The following is a 24572-nucleotide window of genomic DNA, read 5'->3' as shown; positions in this document are numbered from 1 at the left end:
GAAGAGAAGGAGGAAGAGAGCAGGGAACAGTGCAGAGGTGTGTTGGGGAACGGTGAGGAGGCACTTACTTGTCCTCTGTGTGCTCAGTGATGCCAGCGGCGGCCAGCGCGGCTCGGTACTGCAGCAGCACACCTCGAACGCTCTTCACGAAGCCCTTGGAGAGCGGGAAGAGTGGGAAGCCAATGTCCGGGTAGCCGCTGCCCTCTGGGAGGAAGCTCCGGTAGCTCTTTCTCCGTTTCTTTGGTCGCACTACCGGCTGGCTTCCCGTGGAGCCCACCGCTCCTCCGCCGACCGCGGCCGAACTTGATTCTGACGTCCCGCCGCGGACTACGGAGGCCTGGCCACCCAGAGAGGCGCTCCCCTGGGTGCTGTCGCAGTCTGAGTTGTGGCTCAGCTCCTGCTGAGAGGCCGCTGTTGTGGAGGGACTCAGCCCTGAATCCTCCAGCTCCTCCTCCATAATACTGCTCACTCCCGCGACGCCCTCCTCCCCGGGCTTACTGGGGCTGCTGTGGGCCACCGCCACGGGGCCCGATCCCAGCGGCAGCTGCTCGTCCAGGGGCTCCACGGACGAGGGCCGGTCTTTTGAGTGATGAGCCCTGGAGGACATGTGAGCCGCCTGCCCCCTCTCGGCGGCGTCGTTCAGCTCCAGCCACACGTCCAGACGGTGGACGAGCCGCCAGCCGTTGGAGGCAAAGTGCTCCTGGATCTCCTGCTTGAAGACCTCCACGGGATTCTGCAGGAGCTGCGTCATGGACTGCACCATCTTGATCAAGGCCATCTCATTGTAGCAGCGGCTGTTCTCGTAGCCCTCCTGTAGGCCTCGGTCGCTGTCGAAGCCGGCCTCGTTGTAGTAAGGCTCATTGACGAGGATAAGGCCTGCAGGAAGACGTGAGTTTGAAGACATTATAAGACGGCTTTTCAAAGCAAAATGTTACTCTTAAAACTACTAGGAGGAGTTTTAACTGGTTATAGAACAGCCTCAGCTTAATGCTGGTGCCTCTATATGACTTATATAAGTTAATGAGACCATGAGCATATTTCTGTATATTTACATACGTATGACAATTTAGCTCAAGACTTTTTAGTCCTCAGTCACCACTATGCTGATGACACCAACATTTACATCATTAATTACACACAAATCACACTCCAGCCACCGTAAGCTGAGCTCTTCTGGATGTACAGAGTGTTCTTTAGTTGTAACAGGTGTAAAGTGTGACGCTGTATCTCAGTGTTACCGTCTCCGGTCTGCTATGTCCAGGTTTGAGCTTTTTCAGAGTGCTGCAAGTAAATTATATCTGCTCTCTTTAGTTTCTGATTTTTTGAAAAATTTGGTTTGTTGACTGGCTTCTCTGCTGCACTTTTATTTCCTTTGTTGTATGTGCGGCACTTATTACTAGAGGTGTAAATCACCAATCACCTTCCAAGTTTAATAACAATACCAATATTATCCAATACTTTGGATGATGATGAATGAATGATATTTTGCTGAAGGTTTGCTGATATCACAAAGTCTGCTACAATGTAATTTTGATTCAATTCAGGGGTCTGCAATTGATGTGTGTGTGTTAAATGGACATATGTCAACTTACAAAAAGACAATTAATTATGATTCTACAATTTTATGACGTTTGTGACACAGCCATGGCATGGGACTTTCAAAATAAAAGTGTATCTTAAAGATGCTGATATAGATCAATATTTTCTTTTTGCATTGCATATTGGAGCATTAGACATCTAATTAGTATATTGATCCAGACTGATGTATCATTACACCCCTACTTATCACAACAGTAACTGCACTAAAACTATTTTAGTCTATCATTATTTTGTCCATCTGTATTTTATTTCATTTGATGAAAACTTTATCACTTTGTTTTTGTTGTCTTAAATGCTTTTCTTCGCAAAAACTGAGACTGGGAGAACTGTTGTAAAACCAGTCAGATGAACAAACAGCACCAGCAGGTCCAGGGTGGTATTTGACTGTGAGGTGGAGGACAATTTGACCAAAATCTAATGAGGAGATGACACTCTGCACACTGCACTTCAATGAACACTGCATTGTACACTTTGAATACACAAATTACGAAGCATCAAGTGGGAGCCAGTTAGATCCTGATTTGATTCAATAAAATAAGTGAATTTCAATCTGGAGTCAATTTGTCTGACAGGACGGACTGCAGATGTGTTCATGCAGGTGGTGTAACGTCTGTGTGAGGCAGATACAGAGAGCTGAATGACTGTGCGACATTACTCTTGGAGCCCTTCTGAGCAAATGAACACATGAATAAAACATTTTTGTGCTGCAGAGAAGAGAGGGGAAAGCGTGTGTGTGTGTGTGTGTGTGTGTGTGTGTGTGTGTGTGTGTGTGTGCGCACTAACCTTGTATGGAGATAAGGACTTGCAGTAGGCTGGACTTGCTGGTCCATCTCTCGGTGCCCTGTGAATCACATCACCACAAAAGATAAAAAAATCATCTCTAATTCTTGAGAAAAGCACAGAGAAGCCAGAGTTTTACAACTGATTCACTCTGTATGCTCTGTCCTGTAGATGGCGCAGTGTCTGTCACTGCAATAGTGTCTGTAACGTAGTGCAATTTTATCTTCGAAGTCCACTTAAAGTGTCACGTATCTGCTGACATGTTAATGAAGTGATGTTACTTCAGCTGCAGGTGTGGTGCGAAGCTTTTACAGACATGATGTCCTGCATCTAATGATTATGTTATTTATCCATTAATGTTGTATTTCAAACTAGTTTTGTTATTTTTAGCCTAGAAAATGACCAAAGATTCTGAAAAATCACAATTCTCAAGAGTCGAAGTCTTCAAATGTCAGCAGCTGCACATGTAGAGCAGCGACCAGCAGATCCTTCAAACTTCGCTACTTTTCTCCTTTAATCTGTTGTTCTTTGGCTTTATTACTGAAACATACTACAAAAATACTCTTGTAGGAATTGAAAAATGAAGATTTGAGGTTTGAATTAAAGAGCAGCTGAGCTTGAGACAATCAAAAATGCAGTCTGCATCTTTCAGATATGCAGTCGGATCAGCTGGATGCACCACCACGGGTGACGGCCTCAGGTGGAGGGGAGGAGAGCGGATTAGAGCCATGATACAGCTGGGACCTGAGGCTGCCCCTGGATCATGTCCACCCACGCCTCCGAGCTGAGAAGACGCAACACACACAACTCCAGCAGGACGAGGGGAGGAGGACTCTGTGTTCTTACATCAATGATGCTTCATGCTGATGAACAATGCTCGCCAGATGTTAAACTTTTAATGTGAAGATGTCGACCATATTATCATCAGCATCTTGTTTCTGCACTGGATGTATATTTTGTTTAAGATTTTCAACCTATTCCATTCTGAATTTAATTATCATCTGTTTTGTTTGTGTGTATGATGAAAGAACTACAACTCTTAGTTTGTTGTACAACTGTGTTGTATATTGATAATACAGCCTAAAACCCAAAAAAATTCTGTTAACAATGATAGAAAGCAGAGACTGTCAGATCTTGATTAGTTTTTGGTGCAGCACCCTCCTATTGTGCTACATTCAGTAAACACAAAATTGTTTTCATGACGTAACACAGATTCAGTGTGGACAGAGTGTGTCTGATGGTTTGTGATGTGACGCCATCTTCAGTTCAGACATGGTGTTATTTATTTATTATATAACAAAAACAAGAACGATGAAATCTGCAAAACTGACAAAACTTAACCTTTCCAGTTCCATTTATGTTTCTGGACAAATGAGATCATAATTCTTAATTAAATCTAGTTCAACAAAGCAGACGCAAGTCAACATTTGCTCCTTAAAATACTGAACTGTCACACAGAAACTCCATAAGACACTGTACCTGTTCATACATAAACCTGTAAAACTCACCTTTCCGATCCAGGTGCCCAGCAGACTGACGCACACCTTGCCGTTGTCGTACAGGTTGGGATTGAGGCGGCCGCTGCACTGCGACAGGTAGCGAAACAGAGGTGGCACAGCTGGGTAGATGTTTGGCAGCTGGATGTCGAACAGGAACAGACCGTCCTCGTAGGGCGTACGAGTCGGCCCTTTGATCAGAGCGGAGAACAGGTCCTGTGTCGAAGAACGCAGAGAACTTAAAGACGTGTTTTTGATGTATGCAGTCGGTGTAGTTTAAAGGAGACTGCAGGAGAATCTGATGAGAGAATAAAGCTGTACATCATCATCAGGACTGGTTTCCATCTTCACCCTCCATCTAAAGCTTGTTACTGATGAGTTTTGAAATATTAATACTCCCTTTCCCATGAACCCATGCTGCTTTTTTTACACACAGAATGCTACTACTTCTCTTTGTTGCCGCTCCCTGCTGCTGCTGTTGTTTTGAAACTCAAGAAAAATACTCAGAATTGCCAAAATATAGGCTCAGAAAAAAATAAATAAGGTTCTGAGCTTGTGAAAGGATGTTCTGTGGTTGTGTACCACCTTTATCTGTGAAAAACTGAAAAATGTTGGGCCCTGCTTTTACAACCACAAGCAGGTTGTAAATATGTGTGTGTGTGTATTTCTGTGAGTTTCTGTTAAGTCTGTTACGTCGACTCAGAATCACCTCTACAAATATCTTGCAGTTTCTGTAAAATTTTGATTAACTGTTCAGCTGTAATGTTTGTTTACAGGTTCAAAAAGGGTGATTTAAAATTTAATATTTTAAATGATTTCATTTCTCAAGCTCCAAATCTTACTGACCTGTATTTCAGACCACGGATATTCACCCTTTGTACAGTGATCATGCAGTGAATTCTGACCAGACTAAGACTGTAGTTGTGTGTAGTTGATTGTGACCTCTGGTTCCTTGTTTTGTTCAGATGTACAGAGGTGATGATTGTGGGTTTTATGGTGAGATTAAGGAGGAAACCCACCATGCGATCCTCAAATGTTTTGACCATGATGCCGTCGGGCAGTGATGTTGCCAGCAGAGCCATTTCCTTCCTCACTGTGCTGAAGAACTTCTTTGCCTCAGCCGGCTGAAACTCCATCTTCTTAAACGAGTGTGTGTCTGAAAGAAAAAAAAAAGAGAGAGAAAGAGAGACAGAGAGAGAGAGAGGACGGAGGGATGGAGATTAAATAGCTACACAGAAAGTTTACAAATACAACTTGGCTTGTGTGGGCAGGGAATTCATCAAGCTAAAGGATGTGTGTGTGAGTGTGTGTGTGAGTGTGACAGACAAGTGTGATTACAGAATGGAAATGGGAGGCAGCTACTGTCACTCACAGTAATGGAGAAATATGAGTGAAAACTATCTACACAATATAAGACATGCAGCAGTTTAACAGCAGACAGGTCGACTCTGACATAAACACCACTGAGATTTGAAGCTCCATGTGTGTATTTGATTCTCAGCGATGTGCTCACACTTTACTACAAACTGGAGCCACACAATGAATCCAGTATTAATGTCAATTAGATTTTTGCTTCCCACAATTAAATGAACACGACAGACTGAGATAATGACATTTAAAATTTGTTTTTCCGCTCACAGAAACTCTGTTGCATATAAAATCAAGTGCTTTCTAAACTAACAGACAGACCCCTGCAGCTGCAGCCTGTAAAAAAAGACTTCCTGGATGTTGCGGCTGCACCAGAGAGCAGACGGGCTAAATGAAAATCAAATGTCTGGAGCAGAAAGCAAAGAGTGAATCCATCAAAACGGATCATCATCTGTTGTTTGAAAGTTTTTCAGATGCAGGACGAGTCATGTTAAAGGGATAGTTCTGACTGAAGTTCAGAACAAAACACTGCTGGAGTTTCACAGGAAAACGGTGCTGCAGAATTAAGTGACTGGTGACCAGTTTTCAAATGTAAAAAACTACTAATTTATTTAATCACCTGAAAAAACACTATAAAGTGCAGTATGATGAATGTCTGAAGAACAGGCGATCCTGGATAATAAATATGGCTTTTCTGTTAGGTAAAACATTTACATTTAACACTCAATCAAGGAATAATCTGCATTTCAACATTTCAGTTTCTAATTGCACTGGTGTTGTAAATGTAAATTCATCATTCTTTCAATTTTGTGCTATGTGTATCATTTGGTTGTATTAATTAAACAACTTTAAAATAATAACATAATAATAATAACAATGCCGCTAACTTTACCTCACTGAATTCCATTTATTTGTAGGAGCTGCACTGTGAAAAAGGACCATCTGATTCTGATGCACAGATTTGTACATCAGCAGAAATGCAGCACAACACTGAAGTTAAAGCACTGCTCTGTTTACTTAAATCTGAAAGTGAAATGTAAAATCTTTTGTCACTAAAATCAATGAATAATCATGATCTGAGTATTGATCAAAATAATCTGGATGATCATTTTGTCCATTAATGTGCAGCCCTGCTATAAGTCTGTTTGATATCAGCTGCTGCAACACAACACAGATCATCTGGTTTCCTGAGAGCAGCTGGATGTCTGTACAGTTCAGACATATCTGGTTTGTTTGATTGTGTTTTTCATTCATCAAATTAAAGTTGAGACTGTCAAAGACTTTTAGGAGGGATGAGACAACGACAGGTTAAAATTAATCCAGATGAGACTGATGAAGGGAAGGTTCAAAGAACTGATGAGCGAAGGGAGAGAAAGAGAAAGAGGAAAAGAAGGAAATAAAGAAGGAAATAAAGAAGGAAACTGTTCATAATGTGCCTCTGTTCCTCACCTGGTGCCCACTCCAGCACAGAGAACACCTCTCCTTTGGCACTGGTGAAGGTGACGCCAGGTTTGCCACCGCTCTGTTGGCACAGTACTGGTGTGTCACTGAGGAACTCACTGGGCCACTCTTGTCCTCCCACCGGTGTCTGTGGCTCCTGCTGTGGCTTCTCCTCTCCAGCTCTCTCTGCCTGAACCGTGACACACCAGCAGCTTAGACACCACTGAGACTGAAAATGTCCAAATGTTGCACCTGTTCACCACATCATCCATTTGGACGGCACAAAGACGTTGCAGACACCTACCTCTGTCCCTGCTCCACCACTGCCCCCTGCCTCCACCACAGCCTCCATCTTCTCCTCCTCCACGATGGCCACGTTGTCCAGCGTCTTCCTCAGGTTCTCCTGCAGCTTCTTGATGTCGTCCAGGAAGCGTTTCTCCTTGGTCGGCTTCTCGGGGGCCGTGGGCGTCACCGAAGTGGCCACGTGAGTGGTGGAAGCGGGCTCGGCAGAGGTCGGGGAGGTTGGAGAACCTCCGGTCCAGAGCTGCTCCACTGTCATGTTCTTCAGGCTCTCCAGGATCTTCAAGGCCTCTTTTAACTCCCTGAAGCCCCGCGAGGCGCCGTCTTTACTGGGCTTCTCTGCTCCATTGACGGCTCCTGGAGTGGTTCCTAAGAAGGCAGAGTTCATAAGTGTGTAAGTATAGATAGTAGGGCAGACTTGGCTGTCCTAAATGTATATTTAACAATCACTTTTGTTGTTTTTTTACAGTGCAGTGTGCCACGCTAAATGTCATGATCCTTTCCATAAAGTTGTCAGACACTAACAAGAACAATCTGAGCCAGCTGGTGACAAAAACAAGCACAAACAACAAGTGTCACCTTCTCTGTTCTCTGGACGAGGTGCAAGACAAGAGCATCACGCTGCTCTGTTTCACTCTTCTCTGCTTCAGTCACAGTTAGTTTGGTGGTTTGTGGTGATTTAGAGAGTCAGTTTGTAAAGTTTACAGCCTGTCATGCTCCTGCACCGCTCTGTGTGCAATGATGCAGATAAAACAAGTCAGCTGACAGCTCATGTGGTCCAGAGGATATTTTTTAATAAGTGCACCAGCTAAAATAAAGATATATTTATGATTCTCTTTCATCCCTCACTGAAATGTTCTCCCTCTGCATGTTTGTAGATTCTGATTTATCCTGTAACTGTGATGCACACTGACTGACAAGAAAAATCCTAGTAATAAAAGTTATTTACTGTTTTGCATCACATTCAGAATCACTTTAAATCATTCAGTGTTTTTGGTTCTGAGGACTGAGAGGAACTGTCCACTGGGGATCCTGGGTTCCAACAAGAACTACATACCTTTGAGAGCTTGTCTTCTGTTTACACTTACACTGTCAATATGAATCCTGAACAGATTGTATATCACGACATAGCCTAAAAATATTGAGATATTATTTAAAAGCCATATCAGAAAGCCCTAATACAAGACTCAGAAGTGTATCGATTAACTATATATCATTTTAGATTTTGTATATCTTTATATCATGATATGGAATAAGTCTTTTTTCAAGCTGTAGTCGAGCAAAGTGATGTCATTTTCTGAACTTCACAGACTGTTCTATTATTTTTATTCATTGAATTCAGTCATTATATCTACATTACTGATGATTATTTATCAAAACTCTCATTGTGTTAATTCGGGATGTTACTGATTAATAATCACTAAGTGATTAATCACTGTTAAAAGTTTTACTGATTAAATATGTATTAATCACTAATTAACCAATAGTCTAGAAGTGGCAGTAATTGAGCCTAATTTGAAATTTCAATGCACAAAATGTGCAACCATAGTGTTAATATTTAGTGTAAACACCAACAGTCACCCTGTTGTAATGTTGATATCATTACATCATCGTATTTGGTCAAAAATACTGCCATATCTTATTTTGTCCATATTTCCCGGCAACAATACAACCAACTTATTTTATCACCTGGATCACTTACACTCTTTACACAATATGTCACAACCTATATGATCAATCATTATTGATATCTACTGATATAAAACTTATCTTTCAGCTCTCTCACCCAGGTTATTTTGGTCCTCTGGAACAAACTGACTGACCTGAGATCTGTGATGATCTTCCAGTTTTCTGTGTGTGATCTTCTCATATTTCTGTGTTTTCTGTGATATCTGCGTGTGTCTGTGGGGTTTTTCAATGTCTTTGTGTTCTTTTCTTCTTTTGGAGCTGTTGCATTTTCTTATTTTTCTCCATAAAATGTTCTTTCAGTTTAGAGCAGGGATATTCAATTACAAATTCAATCGGGACAGATTGTAAAACCAAGAAATTTAGCTGGGCCAGACATTTTCAGTGGTTGATAAGCCACAAATTTTAAACCAACACAAATTAATGTAATGAAAAACAAACAATACTTATTCATTGTTTCCCTTTTCAATTTGGTCACATCTGATACGAGCACATCAAAAAGTGCACTAAAAACAAAAGAGCTGTAACTTAACAGAACCCGAGGAAGCAGCAATTCAATTTTTTCTCACTTTTGAAAAAAAAAAAACATATTGGTCACATCTGACCCTGGCACATCTAAAAGTGCAGGGCTACAATTCATCATTTATCACCTCATCCATGACGGCCAACATGCAGTCTTTCACAGTTTGTGAGTCTGTGAATGGCCTTTTTTTCTTGCCAGGATCCAGAACAGACAGAGGGAAGCTGCTGCAGCTCTCTGTTGGGCTGTGCATGAACGCATCATCGTAGTACAGCTCCGGTTGTAAGATACAATCACACTCTGCACTTTTGCAGTCCTCTCCTGTGATCCATCAGGAAAGTTTCTCTGGAAACTTTGGTGTTTCTCAATGTGGTGCTTCTGAAGATTGTGATCTTTAAACACTGCAATGGACTTGCAAATTAAACACATTGGTGTGGCGCTTGGATTTGGCAGCAGAATAAAATATAAAGTATCTGTCAGTCCAGGCAGAGTTACACCGACAGTTTTCATTCTCAATTTTGCGTTTCAGGGCTAAGAAAGAATTGTTTTTAGAGGTTGTATTACAGGACTACTACTACTACTGTTACCACTAGTACACACACATTTTCACAACAACGTTGAGTGCTGCGAGGCTACGCAGAGTGTTGCATTCATGATCTGAACTACTGCAGGAATTTCTGTAGAAATTTCTGTCTGTGGGCTCGCAGAACACGCTTTTCTCAGTTTTTCTCAGCTTTTCTGGTTGGGCCACGGCCTGGGCCACTCAGGGACTGATTCTGGGCCGCACGTGGCCCACGGGCCGCCACCTGAATGGGCCTGGTTTAGAGAATCAATTGAGAATCATTTGTGTTATATAAATACATTCCCTTGCCTAAAGATACAGACTTCTTTGTAACATTTTGTAACAGTTTTAAGTAGGACAAAAAGTTATGATCCTTTTGTCCTACAGAGGACAAACTATCACGAGTGGCACCACATGATCTGTGGAGTCGACTTGTCCCTCGAAACAAACAATAATATCAATCTTACAGATCTAAGCTCCCCACCTCCTCCAGAAGCAGGACTGGCCACAGCCACAGACGCCTCTCCCTCCTCTCCAGGGACCCCTTTGGTGGGGCTGGTGACCCCGGCTTTGCCGCCCTCTTGAGGGGGGATGATGAATGTGGAGGAGCCGGTGGGCGTTGGGGTCGGGGTTGCCGTGTCGGTGGCGTCTGCATTGTTGACGTGGCTGTCGTCCTCAGTGGTGAGACCGTTGTCCGTCTCCCAGCTGTCGCTCTCGTCCTCCCACTCCTCAGTGGACAGGACGCTGCTCGTCTCCTCCACAGAGTCGTAGTCGGTCTCCTCGATCTCAGACTCCACGTTGTAGAGGTGCTGCGTGTGTGTGATTATCAGAAAAGAGACGTCTCACCCACCAATCTCAGAAATAACAGTTAACCTCAGCAAAGAGAACCACCTACCTGTGGCAGGACGATGGTCATGGAGTTATCCGCCCACACCACCTCCACTTTGCTGCTCACGTCCACCCTGGACACCTGGCCCACCGACGTCTGAGGGAAGGAGGATGCACAGAAGCAACCATTATCAACAACCAGCTACATGAAAGACACAATATGAAAGTAAGACTGAAAGGGTTAAAGAGGCTTTAAGAACACTAAGCCTCATGCAAGGACATTTTCTTGCTATTATCTTACATTTTTCGGGCAAACATGCCATGTCAGATTCAGCAAATGCTCGAGAAAACTGTGCAAGCAATCTGCTTGTGCATATCTGAGTGTGTATGCATGAGACTTGTAAATTAGCACAACTAACCCCGATAATATATATTCTAAAGCTACCCTTCCTGCCACATGTCAGAAAGTGTTCTTTCATGAAAATGGCATCAAAATGAAGAGGAAGACCTTTATGAGTTTGGAGATTGAAGTCCTGGTTTCAAAGATCAATAAAGGAAAGCTAATGATTTTAACAGCGTCAGCAGTGGAATTAACGGACCTGCTAAAGCCAAGAAATGGGAAAATTAGTGCTGTTAATTAATTCCCTGAGGGTTGGACTGCCACTGAAATAAAGAAGAAATGTCTCAATATGAAAGTGGCTTCAAAGACGTCTTGCCACAGCAAAGTGATCCATAACTGCAAGGGGGAGGAGGGGAAGTCTCCGTCACAGAGGTGGAGAATAGAAGAGGTGACGTTCACTGTCAGGAGCTGTAACAGAGGATGTTCCCCTGAGCAGGAGGAAACACCTGACAGCAGGGAATCATCTACTTACACTTTGATGATAGGCTTTATGTGTAAATGTGCAATTATATTATAATTTGAAATGCAGTCAAACAGGATAATGTTGACATGATTATGAAGTGTCATTTATTTTTCAAGCTCAAAATGTCCTCAAACTAATGAAACACACAATCATTAGTGGAAAACTTCACTTGATAACAGCAGACTAACAAACTACTTCAAAATGCAAAATATGCAGTAAATTCTGATCTAGTTAACAGAAGATTTTACTGCAAAAAGAAACTAGTTTGAACATCAGACTGCTCACAACAAGGTGTGTGGATTATCTTGAGCCACTGGATCATGATTTCTGGAGAAAAACCCTTGTTTTCAATTTTTTCAAATGTGTTTTTTTGGTGCTTTGAACACCACAGGCTGAGTGTCATCTAGTCTCATTATAAAAGGCAGACATCTCTGTTATTGATATCAACAAACTCACACCAAAACTATCTGGATGTATAGACAGCACTACAGGCAAGGTGAAAAATATGTATTTTGGATTTTGAGGTGAACTGTCCCTTTAAGAATGAATCTTAAGTGGTTCTTGCCTTCGGCCCATTTTGTGTTGTAAACTTCTGACTTTTAAAAATACCTTTATTAAACAAACCGAGCAGAGTGCATGAACAGAATAAGAAAACCAAACAAAAACAGACTCATAATGACCGTAACACAACGTTTCACAAATCAAAAAGAAAGCAATGATTCCTCCCAACAGAGCACAGGAGCTATTCCACTGTCCAGACCGCTCTGAAAGCAGCAGACAGTGTTATACATGGTGTGATAGAGAGCATGTTCACCCCTCAGACGAGCTGCAAACAGTCCCTTCATAACCTCAACACCATCTGTACATCCTGCACCTCCAGCCTCATTTTTCCTGGAGGTCCAGAGGGCGAGCAAACGTCGAGGGCATAACGTTTTAGAGTTTAATTAAAAGATAAATAAAACAAGGCTGCAATGTAACAGACATTCAGCCGGAGTGAATGAGACGAGTGACGAGAAGAAGACAACACTGTGAGTCAGTGAGAGGAGGCGGGGTCATGTGGGCTCTGCAGACGTGTGTCAGTGAGTATTGAAAGCATGTAAAATATTCTGTCAATATTTACTGATAAATCAATACGCTGAACATATTACTAATTTACTTAAATTACAGTTTTCAATTACACACAAACATTTACCTACGATTGATGGAGATTCTGCAACACTATTCTCCTGTGACGCAAGGGTCAGCAGCTAATGACTGAATAACTGTCATTTTTGGGTGAACTATCCCTTTAAGATACTTTTTCTAATCTCTTAAGATCACATAGTTCATTTTCTGCTCAATTTGTTCATTACATACCAACTCTACATTTCAAAAATGCCAAAACGCTTCATGTTAATTGACTGCATATTCTGTAAAAACAACATGAATTGTGTTAATCAGGGCTGAACAATATTAAAGAAAAACCTAATTGCAATTATTTTAACAACACTGCAAATGCTATATGATTTGCGATATCAGAGGAAATGATCATTTTTACATCATTATTCTCATTTTCACTGAAAAGCACATTAAAATAATTATGGTGTGTTATTTTATGCACTAAACAAAGATGTTTTGTGAAGTCTAGAGAATGATGTGTTGGCCAGGACGCCTCCGCAGCAACACAATATTTCATTTAAAATGGTATTTTGACACATATTTTGCCTTCAACAAATATTGTGCATCTTGTGATTTGAAAATTGCAGCAGACCATACTGGGATTTTGAGAAAATTTAGGCTCAATTGCTCAGTTTAATGATGTGATCCACAACGGACAAACATTGTAATAATTATGTTTAGACTTTTGAAAATGTAACTACAGATTGGACAAAAGGATGTTAGTGAATTATACCATAAAATAAAAAATATTATATCACCAGATCATAATATCAATGTAGCGAGTTTAGCCACTGCAAACATAAAATTCAAAAGTCTAGTAAAGGTTGTAAATCTCTGACACCTTTGTGATTTTGATAAATATAAATAAAAATAAAAATAAACTATGACACTTGTGGACACGGGGAGCAATACGCTGCATTTGATTTTCTTTAAGCCTTATCAGTGGAGCTGACACATGGAACAGTTTTTAGTTGCTTTAAAAAGCCATGAGGGCATTAAAATGAGAGTAGTTTATCTCTGCAGGGACATAAATGTGCTTTACCAGTTGGATTATGAAATAGTTTCTAAGGCGAAGTTGACATTTTGTCCTGAGGGTGGTGCAGGAGAGAGGGTTTATTTTAGGGCGGCATGACTGAGTCTCCAGTCTGTTTGCTGATAATCTAGATATCTGTGTGCAGAGAAAAATATTATACACTCAGATAACATTTAAATAAACCGAAAATGTATGCAGTGCTGCAGAGCTGCAACTAACCATTATTTTCATAGCTGATTAATCTGTCAGTCACTTTCACGATGGATCCAATTAGTTGTTTGATCTAAAAAAGGTCAGAAAATGGTGAAAAATGTCAATGAGTGTTTTCCAAATCCCAAGATGATGTCCTCAAATGTCTTGTTTTGTCCACAACTCAAAGATATTCAGTTTACTGTCAGAGAGAAGTAAAGAAACCTCTACAGTGCTGCACTAAATCCTCCCTTCATGCAGACTATAATGTTCAGTGTTTGTTGTAACTGTTAAGGAGGTGTTGATTTACCTGTGTGATCATGTTGGAGGCTGTGGTTTGCAGTGCTGCTGTTATTTTGAGAGGTGTTTCTTATGTTTTGCCCACCTTGTGTATGTCAGTGAGAGCAGACTAAATATAGGAGCAGCTTCGGTGGAGCGCACGAGAAAGAGAGAAACAGGTGAAAGAAAAAGGTTTTTAACTGTTCGCACCTCGTTCTCGCAGTCGTTCTGCCCGTTCTCTGAGTTCCATATTCTGATGACGATGTCGGTGGTGCGGAAGTGGAAATCTGGGTGATCTGCAATGTCGTACACGCTGACATCCTCCTCCAAACCAATGACCTGGATTAAAGCAAGGAAGAACAGTAGGCCCATTTATTTCTACTAGAGAGCTGAAGAAACATACACAAGAGCCTGGTATCACAGAGGGATGCACGATTATATCAGGGCTGATAAATTATCAGCTGATATTGGCTATCACAGCTAAAGATCAGCTGTGATAATATCTGATCTGACAGATTATGTCAAAGCATTTAATTTTCATTAAAGCCAAGAAAAGTCAAAATATGTTCACCAGGTTTTTAATGAACTAAAAAACTAAGTGAACTTTTGAAGAGTCAGAAGTGTTGTTTGTTTTTGTTGTCACAGTGATGTCAGTCAGATTTGGAATATTATAGTTAGTTATAGTATATATCAGCCAATACCAATAACAGTTATCTATTATTGGTATTGGTTGAAAAAATCCATATTGTCCATATCTAGTATCACATTGCAAGACCATCTGCTAACAGTGTATGAAAAAAGGTTTTTAAAGTGAACAAAAACTGAACTAAAAACTGCAATGTGGTGTGAAAAAACATTTTAGTTGACTAAAAATAAATATAAGAAAAAAACTAAAACTTCCCACAATATTGTGCACTTACAAAACTAACTGTAGTAAAGTAAAATGTTAAAAAAAAAATGCAGGAGATATGTTCAGTTTTAGTCGTTGTTAATTTGGTCAAATCTGTCAACACAACAAGCACGAGGAGGCATCAGTGAATATGTCTTACCCCTGACAAAAACCGTGCGTGCGTGCGTGCGTGCGTGCGTGCGTGCGTGCGTGCGTGCGTGCGTGCGTGTGCGTGCGTGCGTGTGTGTGTGTGTGTGTGTGCGTGTGTGTGTGTGTGTGTGTGTGTCAAACACTGTCATCTTGTTTCCCTGACTGACCTCCACATCGTCACTGCTGGAGTTGAGTTTGATCCACTTGACGACACACGTTCTGCCCTTGTGATCACCAGACTGGATCACACCGTACACTCCGGGGTCCTGAAGGGCTTGAGCTGAGAGAACACACACACACACACACACACACACACACACAGTTTAGAGTGCAAAACACAGTACACAAAATACAAAACTCTAAAGGCAAACATCTACAATAAAAAATGTATTTGTCTGGAAGAAAATGGAATCTAGTTGTGTGTAACATCAGAGCCTTAAAGCACATCTCTGGATGTTCAGTCTGTTTCGTCTCATACACACTAACTTGGCACAGTTTTAGCAAATGACCCAGATACTGTGGGTGCTGTGTGGCAGAGTGGTCTATATAAAAAATCTCAGTCCACAGGGACAGAAATCTGACACACACTGCGTCTTCACTGGTCTGAAACAAAGTCAACTAGAACAAAGTGAAAAAAACAAAACAAAACAAAACAACTAAATTCATCATCAAGACAAATATTTAATTTGATTTCCCTCACGTCGTTTGTCTACAACGAAGTCCCCGGGACAAAACTCGTGGCTGTCCAGGTGCTGGATGGGGATGAGGTCGTTTGATCGGATCCCCTTCTCCACCCGCCCGTCCTTCCACATCACGTCAGCTGTCGTCTTTGTGGACACAACTTCCACTGCAACCCTGTACACACACACGCACACACACACACACACACACACACACACACACACACACACACACACACACACACACACACACACACACACACACACACACACACACACACACACACACACACACACGGGTTAGACTCACATATGGCTACAACAAACAGCTTTGCTCAGTGTGATTTGTGTTGTTCTGGTATGAAGAAGGTTTCATAGATGGTTTAGAGACTCAAAACTTAAAAACTCTGAAAACTGAATTTTATTACATAGAGAAACATTTCTCTCTTGTGGTTTTCTACATTTCCCTCTTCACAAAAAAAGCTACAGTACAAGAATATATTTCTGCTGCAGTTTTGTCAAGGGCTGGGAAATTCATCAATGTTATACTGATATTGCCATATGATTCTAGATACAGTGATATGGATATGAATGAACAGCTTAAATGTGAATATTTTCTACTTTCTTTACTTCTTTATGACAGTAAATTGAATATCTTTGGGTTGTGGACAAAACACAACATTTGAGAACATTATTTTGGTCTCCGGGAAACACTGATCAATATTTTCTGATATTTTATGGACCAAACAACTAGAGAAAATGATCAACAATAGAAAAAACCCTACCGTCTAGTAGTTATTTTTTAACTAATTAGTGCTGTACTAAAGTATTAAAGTGAGCATGATTATTTGGGGCATAATTTAGAAGTAAAGTCAGAACTAAGGCAAATGATCTTTGAAGTCAACAATCAAAGACTGAGTTGGCGTGAGACTCTTGGCGTTGTAGCACCACAGAAAACTGGATCAATACTGAACTATCAGATCAATAAATTAGGTCTCTACTGGATTAGTTGGTTGTGAAATGGTTGCTTTACCATCAGTGAGCAGAATTCTGTGACATTTCATGATTTATCTACCCAAGGGGCATTTAACTACTGTTACTCAGCGTTATGTTGTAACTTACTGGAATCTTCTTGTTGCAGCTGCTTGTATTTTAGTAATGCAAAGATCAGAACTTAGTTATAGTTTACATCAGGGCTGCATGATTTGGTAAAACAGTAATTTTGCAATTATTTTGATTGAAATTGTGACACGCAATACAATTAGTGAAAATGATCAGTTTTGCATTAAAATTTTAACATTCACTGAGAAAAAAAACCTATTAAAATCACGTCTTCAAGTCTGAAACAAACAAACATGTTTTCTTTCATCTGGAGAACAACATTTGTTTTCTCACACATTTTTCCTTTTTCAAAAAAAAGCTATTTGGTTCTGGTTCTACACTTTGGATATTGCACTTGGCCATATTGCGATTTCATAGCGATTAACTGTACAACAGCTGGGGCAACAGGCTGCGGGATTTTACCACCCCATCCCTGATAACATCTGATAAAACCAAAAAAGCCACAAAATCACAGATTCATTATGAGACAGGAGGAGAAGCCCACCAATTTTACACATCAATATCTGCATGTAGGAGTTGGGGTGTACTACTGCATGTGACAAAAGCCACATAAAGCCTTATATCGCTGAGTGAAATCTGATAAATTACCTCAAGTGACATCACTTTGAACTGTTTCTCATCTCTGCTTGAGGCTAGGAGCTGGAGGCTACATTAGCCGCTATTAGCATGACACAACTGCAGCATTTGGGCTGCACTGTGGGCAAAACAGGCACCATGTTCTGACAGGGAAAAAGAAGGTGTCGAACAAAAGAGACGATATCTCTTGTCCTCCTGCATGGATTTTTAAAAGGAGTCTCACCAGGTTGTAGGAATTCAATGCTGAATTAGTGGAGTACTGTAGTCCTTAATTGCTCTGTCATTTAAGTGTACAAATCATTTTACTTACTCTCAGATTGATCCCTCTTTAATTATTCAACACAAAAAATAAGAAAATAAAGGAATGCAATTGTTTGTTTATGTGGGCACACACACACACATGCACTGGCCATTTGCAGGTGACTGGTACGCTGGGAACAAGACTAATATAATATGAATTCTAGTAAAGTGACACATTCAGGTTGAGGACAGTATCCTCTGTGTACTATGCAGCCAGAAATTGCTAATTGGCAAAAACAGACTGTAAAAATAAAACTCAAACATCTCATAACTGAACACGAAAGACTGAATCTAAACAAATTGGTGCCACAGTGTCACACTTGAAGGCTTTTGTTTTGAAATACATGTGAAATGGCAAAGAACAGAGAATCTGCAGCGTTGTGGTTGTGTGTGTCTGATTAAGTACAAAAAAAAAAAAAACAGCAAGAGAGAGTGTGTGAGCTGTGTTTTGTAAGCTGAGGAGGAGTGTGACAGTGTGCCGTTGAGGAAATGACACCATCGGTAGTCAAAGACGTTCTGTGTGTCGAGCTCCGGTGTCACCGGCAGACAGATCGAGACATGAGCCCTTTGACAAACAACAAAGACGACGGAGAGACACACAGAAACAGTGTTGTCAGTTTTTTCCAGCGTTAGCAGCTGTTGGTCCCTTTTACAGTCGGTAACAGATGATGTCATCGGTCGCACATCCCGATACAGTTGTGGTGGGAAACTAAATGTGCAGGAAGCGTCGCCACCAGACCCATCAGTCTTATAGATTTGTTAAATGTCAGAACACTTTAGTCGGTCCAAAGACTGTAAAAAACCAGGCAGTGGATCGATCAGTGGTCAACACAGGGGTCTGATGAGTCACTACATCTACACAAAAGATGACCAGTAGATGGACAGACATGCTGCTTGTAAGAAATAAAGAGGACATGCAGATATGTGAAGTAACTAAGTACAAATACTTTGTTACTATACTAAATTTTTCAGGTAGCTGTACTTGACATGAGTATGTCTTTTTCTGACAACTTTTTACTTTTACTTCCTATAACACAAACATCTGTCCTCCTTTAACAAGACACAATGTCAAAAGATGTAACAAGACGAAAAACAACAGATGTATAACAAGTTATAACAAACAAACAAACGAAAACTATGTAACGACGTAAGACAAAAACAATTTGAATGTGTAACAAGACAGAACAAGGTATAACAAGACAAAAATTATGTTTAAAAAAAGACAAAAACAACGTAAAAAGATGTACAAAGATGAAAACTATTTAAAAAGACTAAAATGACCAAAACAGCAGCATAGAAGACCTAACAAGATGGAAAAAAACATAAATGTGTAATGAGACAAGGCATAACAAGAGGAAAATTATGTAAAAAACAGAGGACAAAAACAATGTTATAGATGAAAGACGGAAATTATGTAAAAGATGTAACAAGACAAAAAGAATGTAACAAGAAGAAAATGACAGAATACATAAAAGATGAAAACAACATTAAGACAAAAACAATTCAATACATAACGAGACAAAAACATTGAAACAAGACAAAAACATGATAAAAAACAGGTCAAAGTTGTAACAAGATGAAACAGACAGAAGGACACTCGACCACAGAGAAATGCTGAGGTTCAGTTCACTTTGCAAACAAACAGCTGGTAGAAATGACGGCTTTTTACTTTTATACTACAACATTTATAGTATTTATTTATCTTAGAAGATTTCAGAGCCTGAAGTTTTTAACTTTTACTTGAGTAAAGAAGTTAAATCAGTACTTCTACTTCTATTGGAGTCTTTTTTACACAGGTATCGGTTCTTCTCTGAGGATATGAGTGGATCAAGGTAGAAATGGATGAAACATGAAACAGAACGACAGAAGAATAAACGAAAGAAACAAAGAAGCAGCACAAGACGACTACATGTGGCAGCGATGGCGTGCAGCGTGCAGAGAGGAGGAGGAGAAAGACAAAAACAGAGGAGTCTGTGACCCACCGGTCTCCAGGCTTGAACTCGCGGGAGAACTTGGTCCTCTTCTTCTTGTGCTTCCTCTTCAGGTTACGGATGGACAGCGGGATGCTCTTCTTCCGATTGGTTCCCAGACCGCCGCTCTGAGAGGAGGCTGTGGAGCTGGCCGATGACGTCAGAGAGCTGCAACCATGGTTACAGTCAATTATTTACACACAATAAAACTGTAGACAAACACATACATGGGATCAGTTCCTGTTTTGATTATTTGATTCCTGTTATTAATTGATTATTAATCGATTATTAAATTAATTAGTCATTTTTCAAGGAAACAAAGTAAGAATTCTCAGGCTCCAGCTTCTTACATGTAAATACTTTTTGGTTTCTTTACTACTTTATGACAGTAAACTCAATATCTTTGGGTTGTGGACAAAACAAGACATTTGAGGACGTCATATTGGGCTTTGGACAACGCTGATAGACATTTGTCACCATTTTCTGACATAAACCATGCAACTAATCAGTTAATTGAGAAAATAATGGACAGATGAAAATAATCCTTAGTTACAGCCCTAGAATCAACAGAAACAGACTCTGAACAAAATCTGAACATTTAATCTTTTTTGGCAGAGTTACTGAATCAGATCAGAGTGGCACAACGTTGATATTAAATTAAAAATCAATCAAAATGAGCGTTCAATTTCAATTATTAAATTGAATGGCAGAATCTGAAATGAAATCTAAATATCACCAGTGGCTGGTCTCAAGTCTCCTTTGACCGATTATTGAAGCCAACCCCAAAAAGTCTAAAAGGAAAATATAAAATTTAACAGGCAGAAATGTCTCTTTGAGAGTAAAGGTTGCTGACCTCGGTTCTACATAGTTTTGGTGTGAGTTGCAGAGTTTTGGACATATCAGTCATAGAGATGTCTGCTTTCTCTCCAGTATAATGGAATTAAATGGCACTCAGCTTGTGGAGCTCAAAGTGGCAAAAAAATACATTTGGAAAATCCAGCGGCAACGTCTCTTTCCAGAAATCATGACCTGGTTACTCAAGATAATCCACACACCTTACCATGAGCAGCTTCATGTAGGAACTACTTTCTTTCTACAGTAGAATCCACTGGAACTACTTTCTTTCTACTAGGAAGAGTAGTTCATTATACTAGAGAGACGGCAGACATCTCCACAGCTCATGTCTCCAAAACTCAGCACTACAGGTCAGAGGAATGACATGAAGTTTCGATTTTGGGTTGTACTGTCCCTTTAACAGCAGACATCTTTTAGTCTGAACATCAGCCTGAATGAACACATCCAGGATGAACTGTAGACAACAATACAAACAACAGTAACAGTAAAATGCATAGCAATGAATACTGCCTTTATGAAGCTTTTTAAGGTGGACTTTTTATTGAGGTGCAGTTTGAGAGATGATGATTCAGCTCTGTGGTCATACGAGGCTCCGACTGTAACTTTCAGAAAAAGCTGCGAGGAGGCTCTCAGCCAGCTTCAGCCTTCAGCTGCCAAACTGACAAAACACATTTCCATCACTTAAATTCCAGAGGATAATTAACCTGTTTAAATGGAGCCCATATTTCAGTAATAAAGTGTAATTAAATATAAATCTAATTAAAGAGTGTGTGACCGTCTGTCTCATATCTCCCTCTCTCTCTCTCTCTCCGGCACACACAGACACACACATGAAATGATTCATTAACAAACAAGTGGCTCAGCTTCATTAATAATGCAAATCAGACTTAACCAAGAAAAATCAACAGTGAGAGATGAACATTATTAGATTTAAACTGCACATCTGTGAGATAATGTGACAATGTTCAATTATAACAGCTGGAATAATGAGCCACAGCTACTGCAGGCCTGGAGAAGAGACGGTGATCAAACGCTTTCATTCACTTTAACAAATGTGAAGAAGTAAATCAGTCCAACACATTCACACAGACAAAACAACAACAGATGTGGCTGCAGATGTTGACCCACACAACTGGTCCTATGAAGCTCTGCATTATATTACAAAGAGCTGACATGATAAGTCTGTTAATCAATCAGCTGATCAACACAACATGTACTGGAAGATATTTTGCACAGTGTGTCAGTCATTTTTCAAGAAAAGAAAATGCCAGAATTTGTTTCTTTGATGCTTTTCTTCATCATAGGATAAAGTGAATATCTTTGAATTTTTCAGCTGGTTAAAAACAAAACTTTAATATGTCACTTTTAGGGAAATTAGAATTAAATGACCAATACTTTCTGACATTTAATAGACAAAAAACTGAGACTTAATAATAAAAAATAGCTTGCAGTGGTCCAAATTCTTTTGAATAAACTTTGTCATTTTGTCTATTCAAACATCTTTTATATATATTCCACTCTAAAACAACACTATGGCCTCAAATATTAGCAGGCTTGAATGAATTACAACTGCAACAATGAATCAGCTAATCAATACTAAAAATATTTTGATAATCAATTTGAGTCATTTTTTTGAACAGAAAAAACTCCAAAATTCAGATTTCAGCTTCTTAAATGTGAATATCTTCTGGTTTCTTTACTCCTCTCTGACAGTAAACTGAGTATCTTAGAGCTGTGGACAAAACCAGACATTTGAGGACGTCATCTTGGACTTTGGGAAACACTGATCAACATTTTTGACCAAATCAACAGATCAATCAAATATGAAAATAATTGTTAGCAGCCTTAATCGATCCCTTTAAGCATCATGACTATATATATAACCCAGGCTTTGTCCATTACCTCGATGCTAACTAATGGGAATTCCCTTTAATGTGCTAACAGACATTAGCATCACAATATTATCTTAAACCAATAATGATTATTTGCAGCTCTTGAATCAACAGAAACAGACTCTGCCACAAAAACTTTCTCTGAAGATTAAATGTTCAGATTTTGTTCAGACTCACTGAATCAGATCACATTAGAGGCGCTGCAATCTCAATATTAAATCAAAAATCAATCAAAATAAGCTTGAATTTGGAGAATCATAACATCCATAAATCACGGTACGTTTTACAGAGGTTCAAACAAACGACCAGATATTTAATATCATCAGACCTGGTATCGTCGGTGTCTTCTGCAGCCTCGTCGTCAGCGTCCTGCTCCCCGTGTTCAGCCGAGGTGTCGTTGGTGTTCTGGGAGTCCGGAGGGTTCTGCGTGGGAACCACGGGGCCGTTGTTGTTGGAATGAGACGAGTCTGTCTGCTCTGATTTGTGCTCGCCTGGTGAAAGATAAACCAGAGGAGGACGAGGTAGGATTCTGTTTAACATATGGATGGATAATCTTAAAAAAAAAAAAAAACAGGAGATAAAAAGGTTTATACATGTAAAACACAAAATTATTCAGAAGTTAAAATTATGTGTTATACATAATCAGTCTCTGTGCTGAATTAATGAGATTCATTGAAACAAATTAAAGAGTACTTCAGGCTTTTATTTTGCTAGGGCTTCACAGAGAGTCAGTCTCAGCGTGCAGACAGATATATTTCTCAACTCAAGTGTGCTGCACTTCAGCACAATTTCCAATTAGTCCGTTCCCTCTGTGCCGAGCCGTGGTGGTGGAAAGGACTGCCTCACGTCTCACAGGAACCTTAAATCATTCTGACTCTGCTCTGCATGGAGACACTTAGTTCTCAGCTGCTTTAGAGGAGACGTAAGCAAAAAATAAAGCTCACTTTTCTGACAATGACAAATGAGTAAGCACTTTGAGATAGAGAGTGTGAGTGAGTGTGAGTAAGAAATCCAAACTCATCTACACTCACTTCTGTTTCACAGCTTATAGTAAAGTACTGTGCTGGTGACTTGTTAAAACGGCTGTTGATCCTGTTTTTGACTGATAATTAAGTGTGATGACCACTGCAGCAGTAGTTGGACCAGAGAGATTTAAAAGGTCAAGCCTCAGCAAAAAACAGTTTAAACTACCAAGACAATACTGAATTTTTGAAACAGATCATTTAAAAAGTTAAAAGAATCTCAATTCAAAAAAGTTGGCAACAATATATTGTTTGATCTTATTATTCAGCTGAAGGAAAAAAAATGCAAGTCTCCTTCAAACACTCTCCAAGGCTCGGTGGAAGATCTGTATAGAATTAAAATTCCTTTATTTTACATGACAAAAAGAATTAAAAATGACCAGCGTGCATCGAACAACACAGGTCCTCATCAGGGTCAGACAGGAGGAATTTGCACACCTCAGCTGTGTTCCACTAATGAGTAGAGTGGGAGGGTAGTTCTCTGTCAAGGTGCAAGCCGATTGGCCAAACACCAAGAGATCCATCAAAGTGAAAAAAGGGGGGTGGGGGACAAAAGGAAGAGTAAGAGAAATATATTAAATAAAATAAGAGAAAAGAACAAAAAGGAAAAACAAAAAGGAGAGAAAAAAGAAAAGGTGGGGGGTCAAAACATGAAATAAAATAACTAGGAAATAGTAGGAAAATAAAATAAAATAATAGGACAAAAGAGAGCAAGAGGAGTAAAAAACAGGAGAGGGAGGGGAATGGAAGGAAGTGAAAAAAAGAGGGGTGAGACGATCCCTTAAATTTGGCTATTAAAGTGTCGACATGGGACATTTTACACTTAAAATACAGCACACAAGAGCTACAGCTAATATGAGAGCAGCAGTAAATGAAGTAATGTGTGGTGAGTGCATCCCTGTACAACACAGTGATTCATTATTAATAGTTCAAACGCCCTGTCACCAATGAAATGTTTATTACTGTTTATGTGATTAAAGTTATAAGAGCACTTTTCCAAATATTAATTATGTCA

The 24572-nt window shown here is 40.0% G+C and overlaps 1 protein-coding gene across 1 annotated transcript in view; it reads right to left on the bottom strand.

Moving 5' to 3' along the window:
- The window catches only part of ube2o (ubiquitin-conjugating enzyme E2O), a 77743-nt gene that overhangs the window by 3195 nt on the left and 49976 nt on the right, over positions 1 to 24572 (bottom strand). The window contains exons 10-22 of the mRNA XM_084716223.1: positions 22864 to 23026; positions 19801 to 19956; positions 15841 to 15995; positions 15308 to 15420; positions 14312 to 14440; positions 10647 to 10736; positions 10236 to 10560; positions 6988 to 7352; positions 6693 to 6873; positions 4895 to 5031; positions 3888 to 4091; positions 2383 to 2440; positions 69 to 876 (exon numbers count right to left, since the gene is read on the bottom strand). Coding sequence (XP_084572349.1) covers positions 69 to 876; positions 2383 to 2440; positions 3888 to 4091; positions 4895 to 5031; positions 6693 to 6873; positions 6988 to 7352; positions 10236 to 10560; positions 10647 to 10736; positions 14312 to 14440; positions 15308 to 15420; positions 15841 to 15995; positions 19801 to 19956; positions 22864 to 23026 — 2884 coding nt within the window. The remainder of the gene's footprint in view (positions 1 to 68; positions 877 to 2382; positions 2441 to 3887; positions 4092 to 4894; positions 5032 to 6692; positions 6874 to 6987; positions 7353 to 10235; positions 10561 to 10646; positions 10737 to 14311; positions 14441 to 15307; positions 15421 to 15840; positions 15996 to 19800; positions 19957 to 22863; positions 23027 to 24572) is intronic.

Source organism: Lutjanus erythropterus, chromosome 3 (genome assembly GCF_056507025.1).
Source record: "Lutjanus erythropterus isolate fLutEry1 chromosome 3, fLutEry1.hap2, whole genome shotgun sequence".
Taxonomy (NCBI): Eukaryota; Metazoa; Chordata; class Actinopteri; order Lutjaniformes; family Lutjanidae; genus Lutjanus; species Lutjanus erythropterus.
Note: the sequence above shows the minus strand (reverse complement) of the source record. Positions and strands in the feature narration are given on the sequence as shown.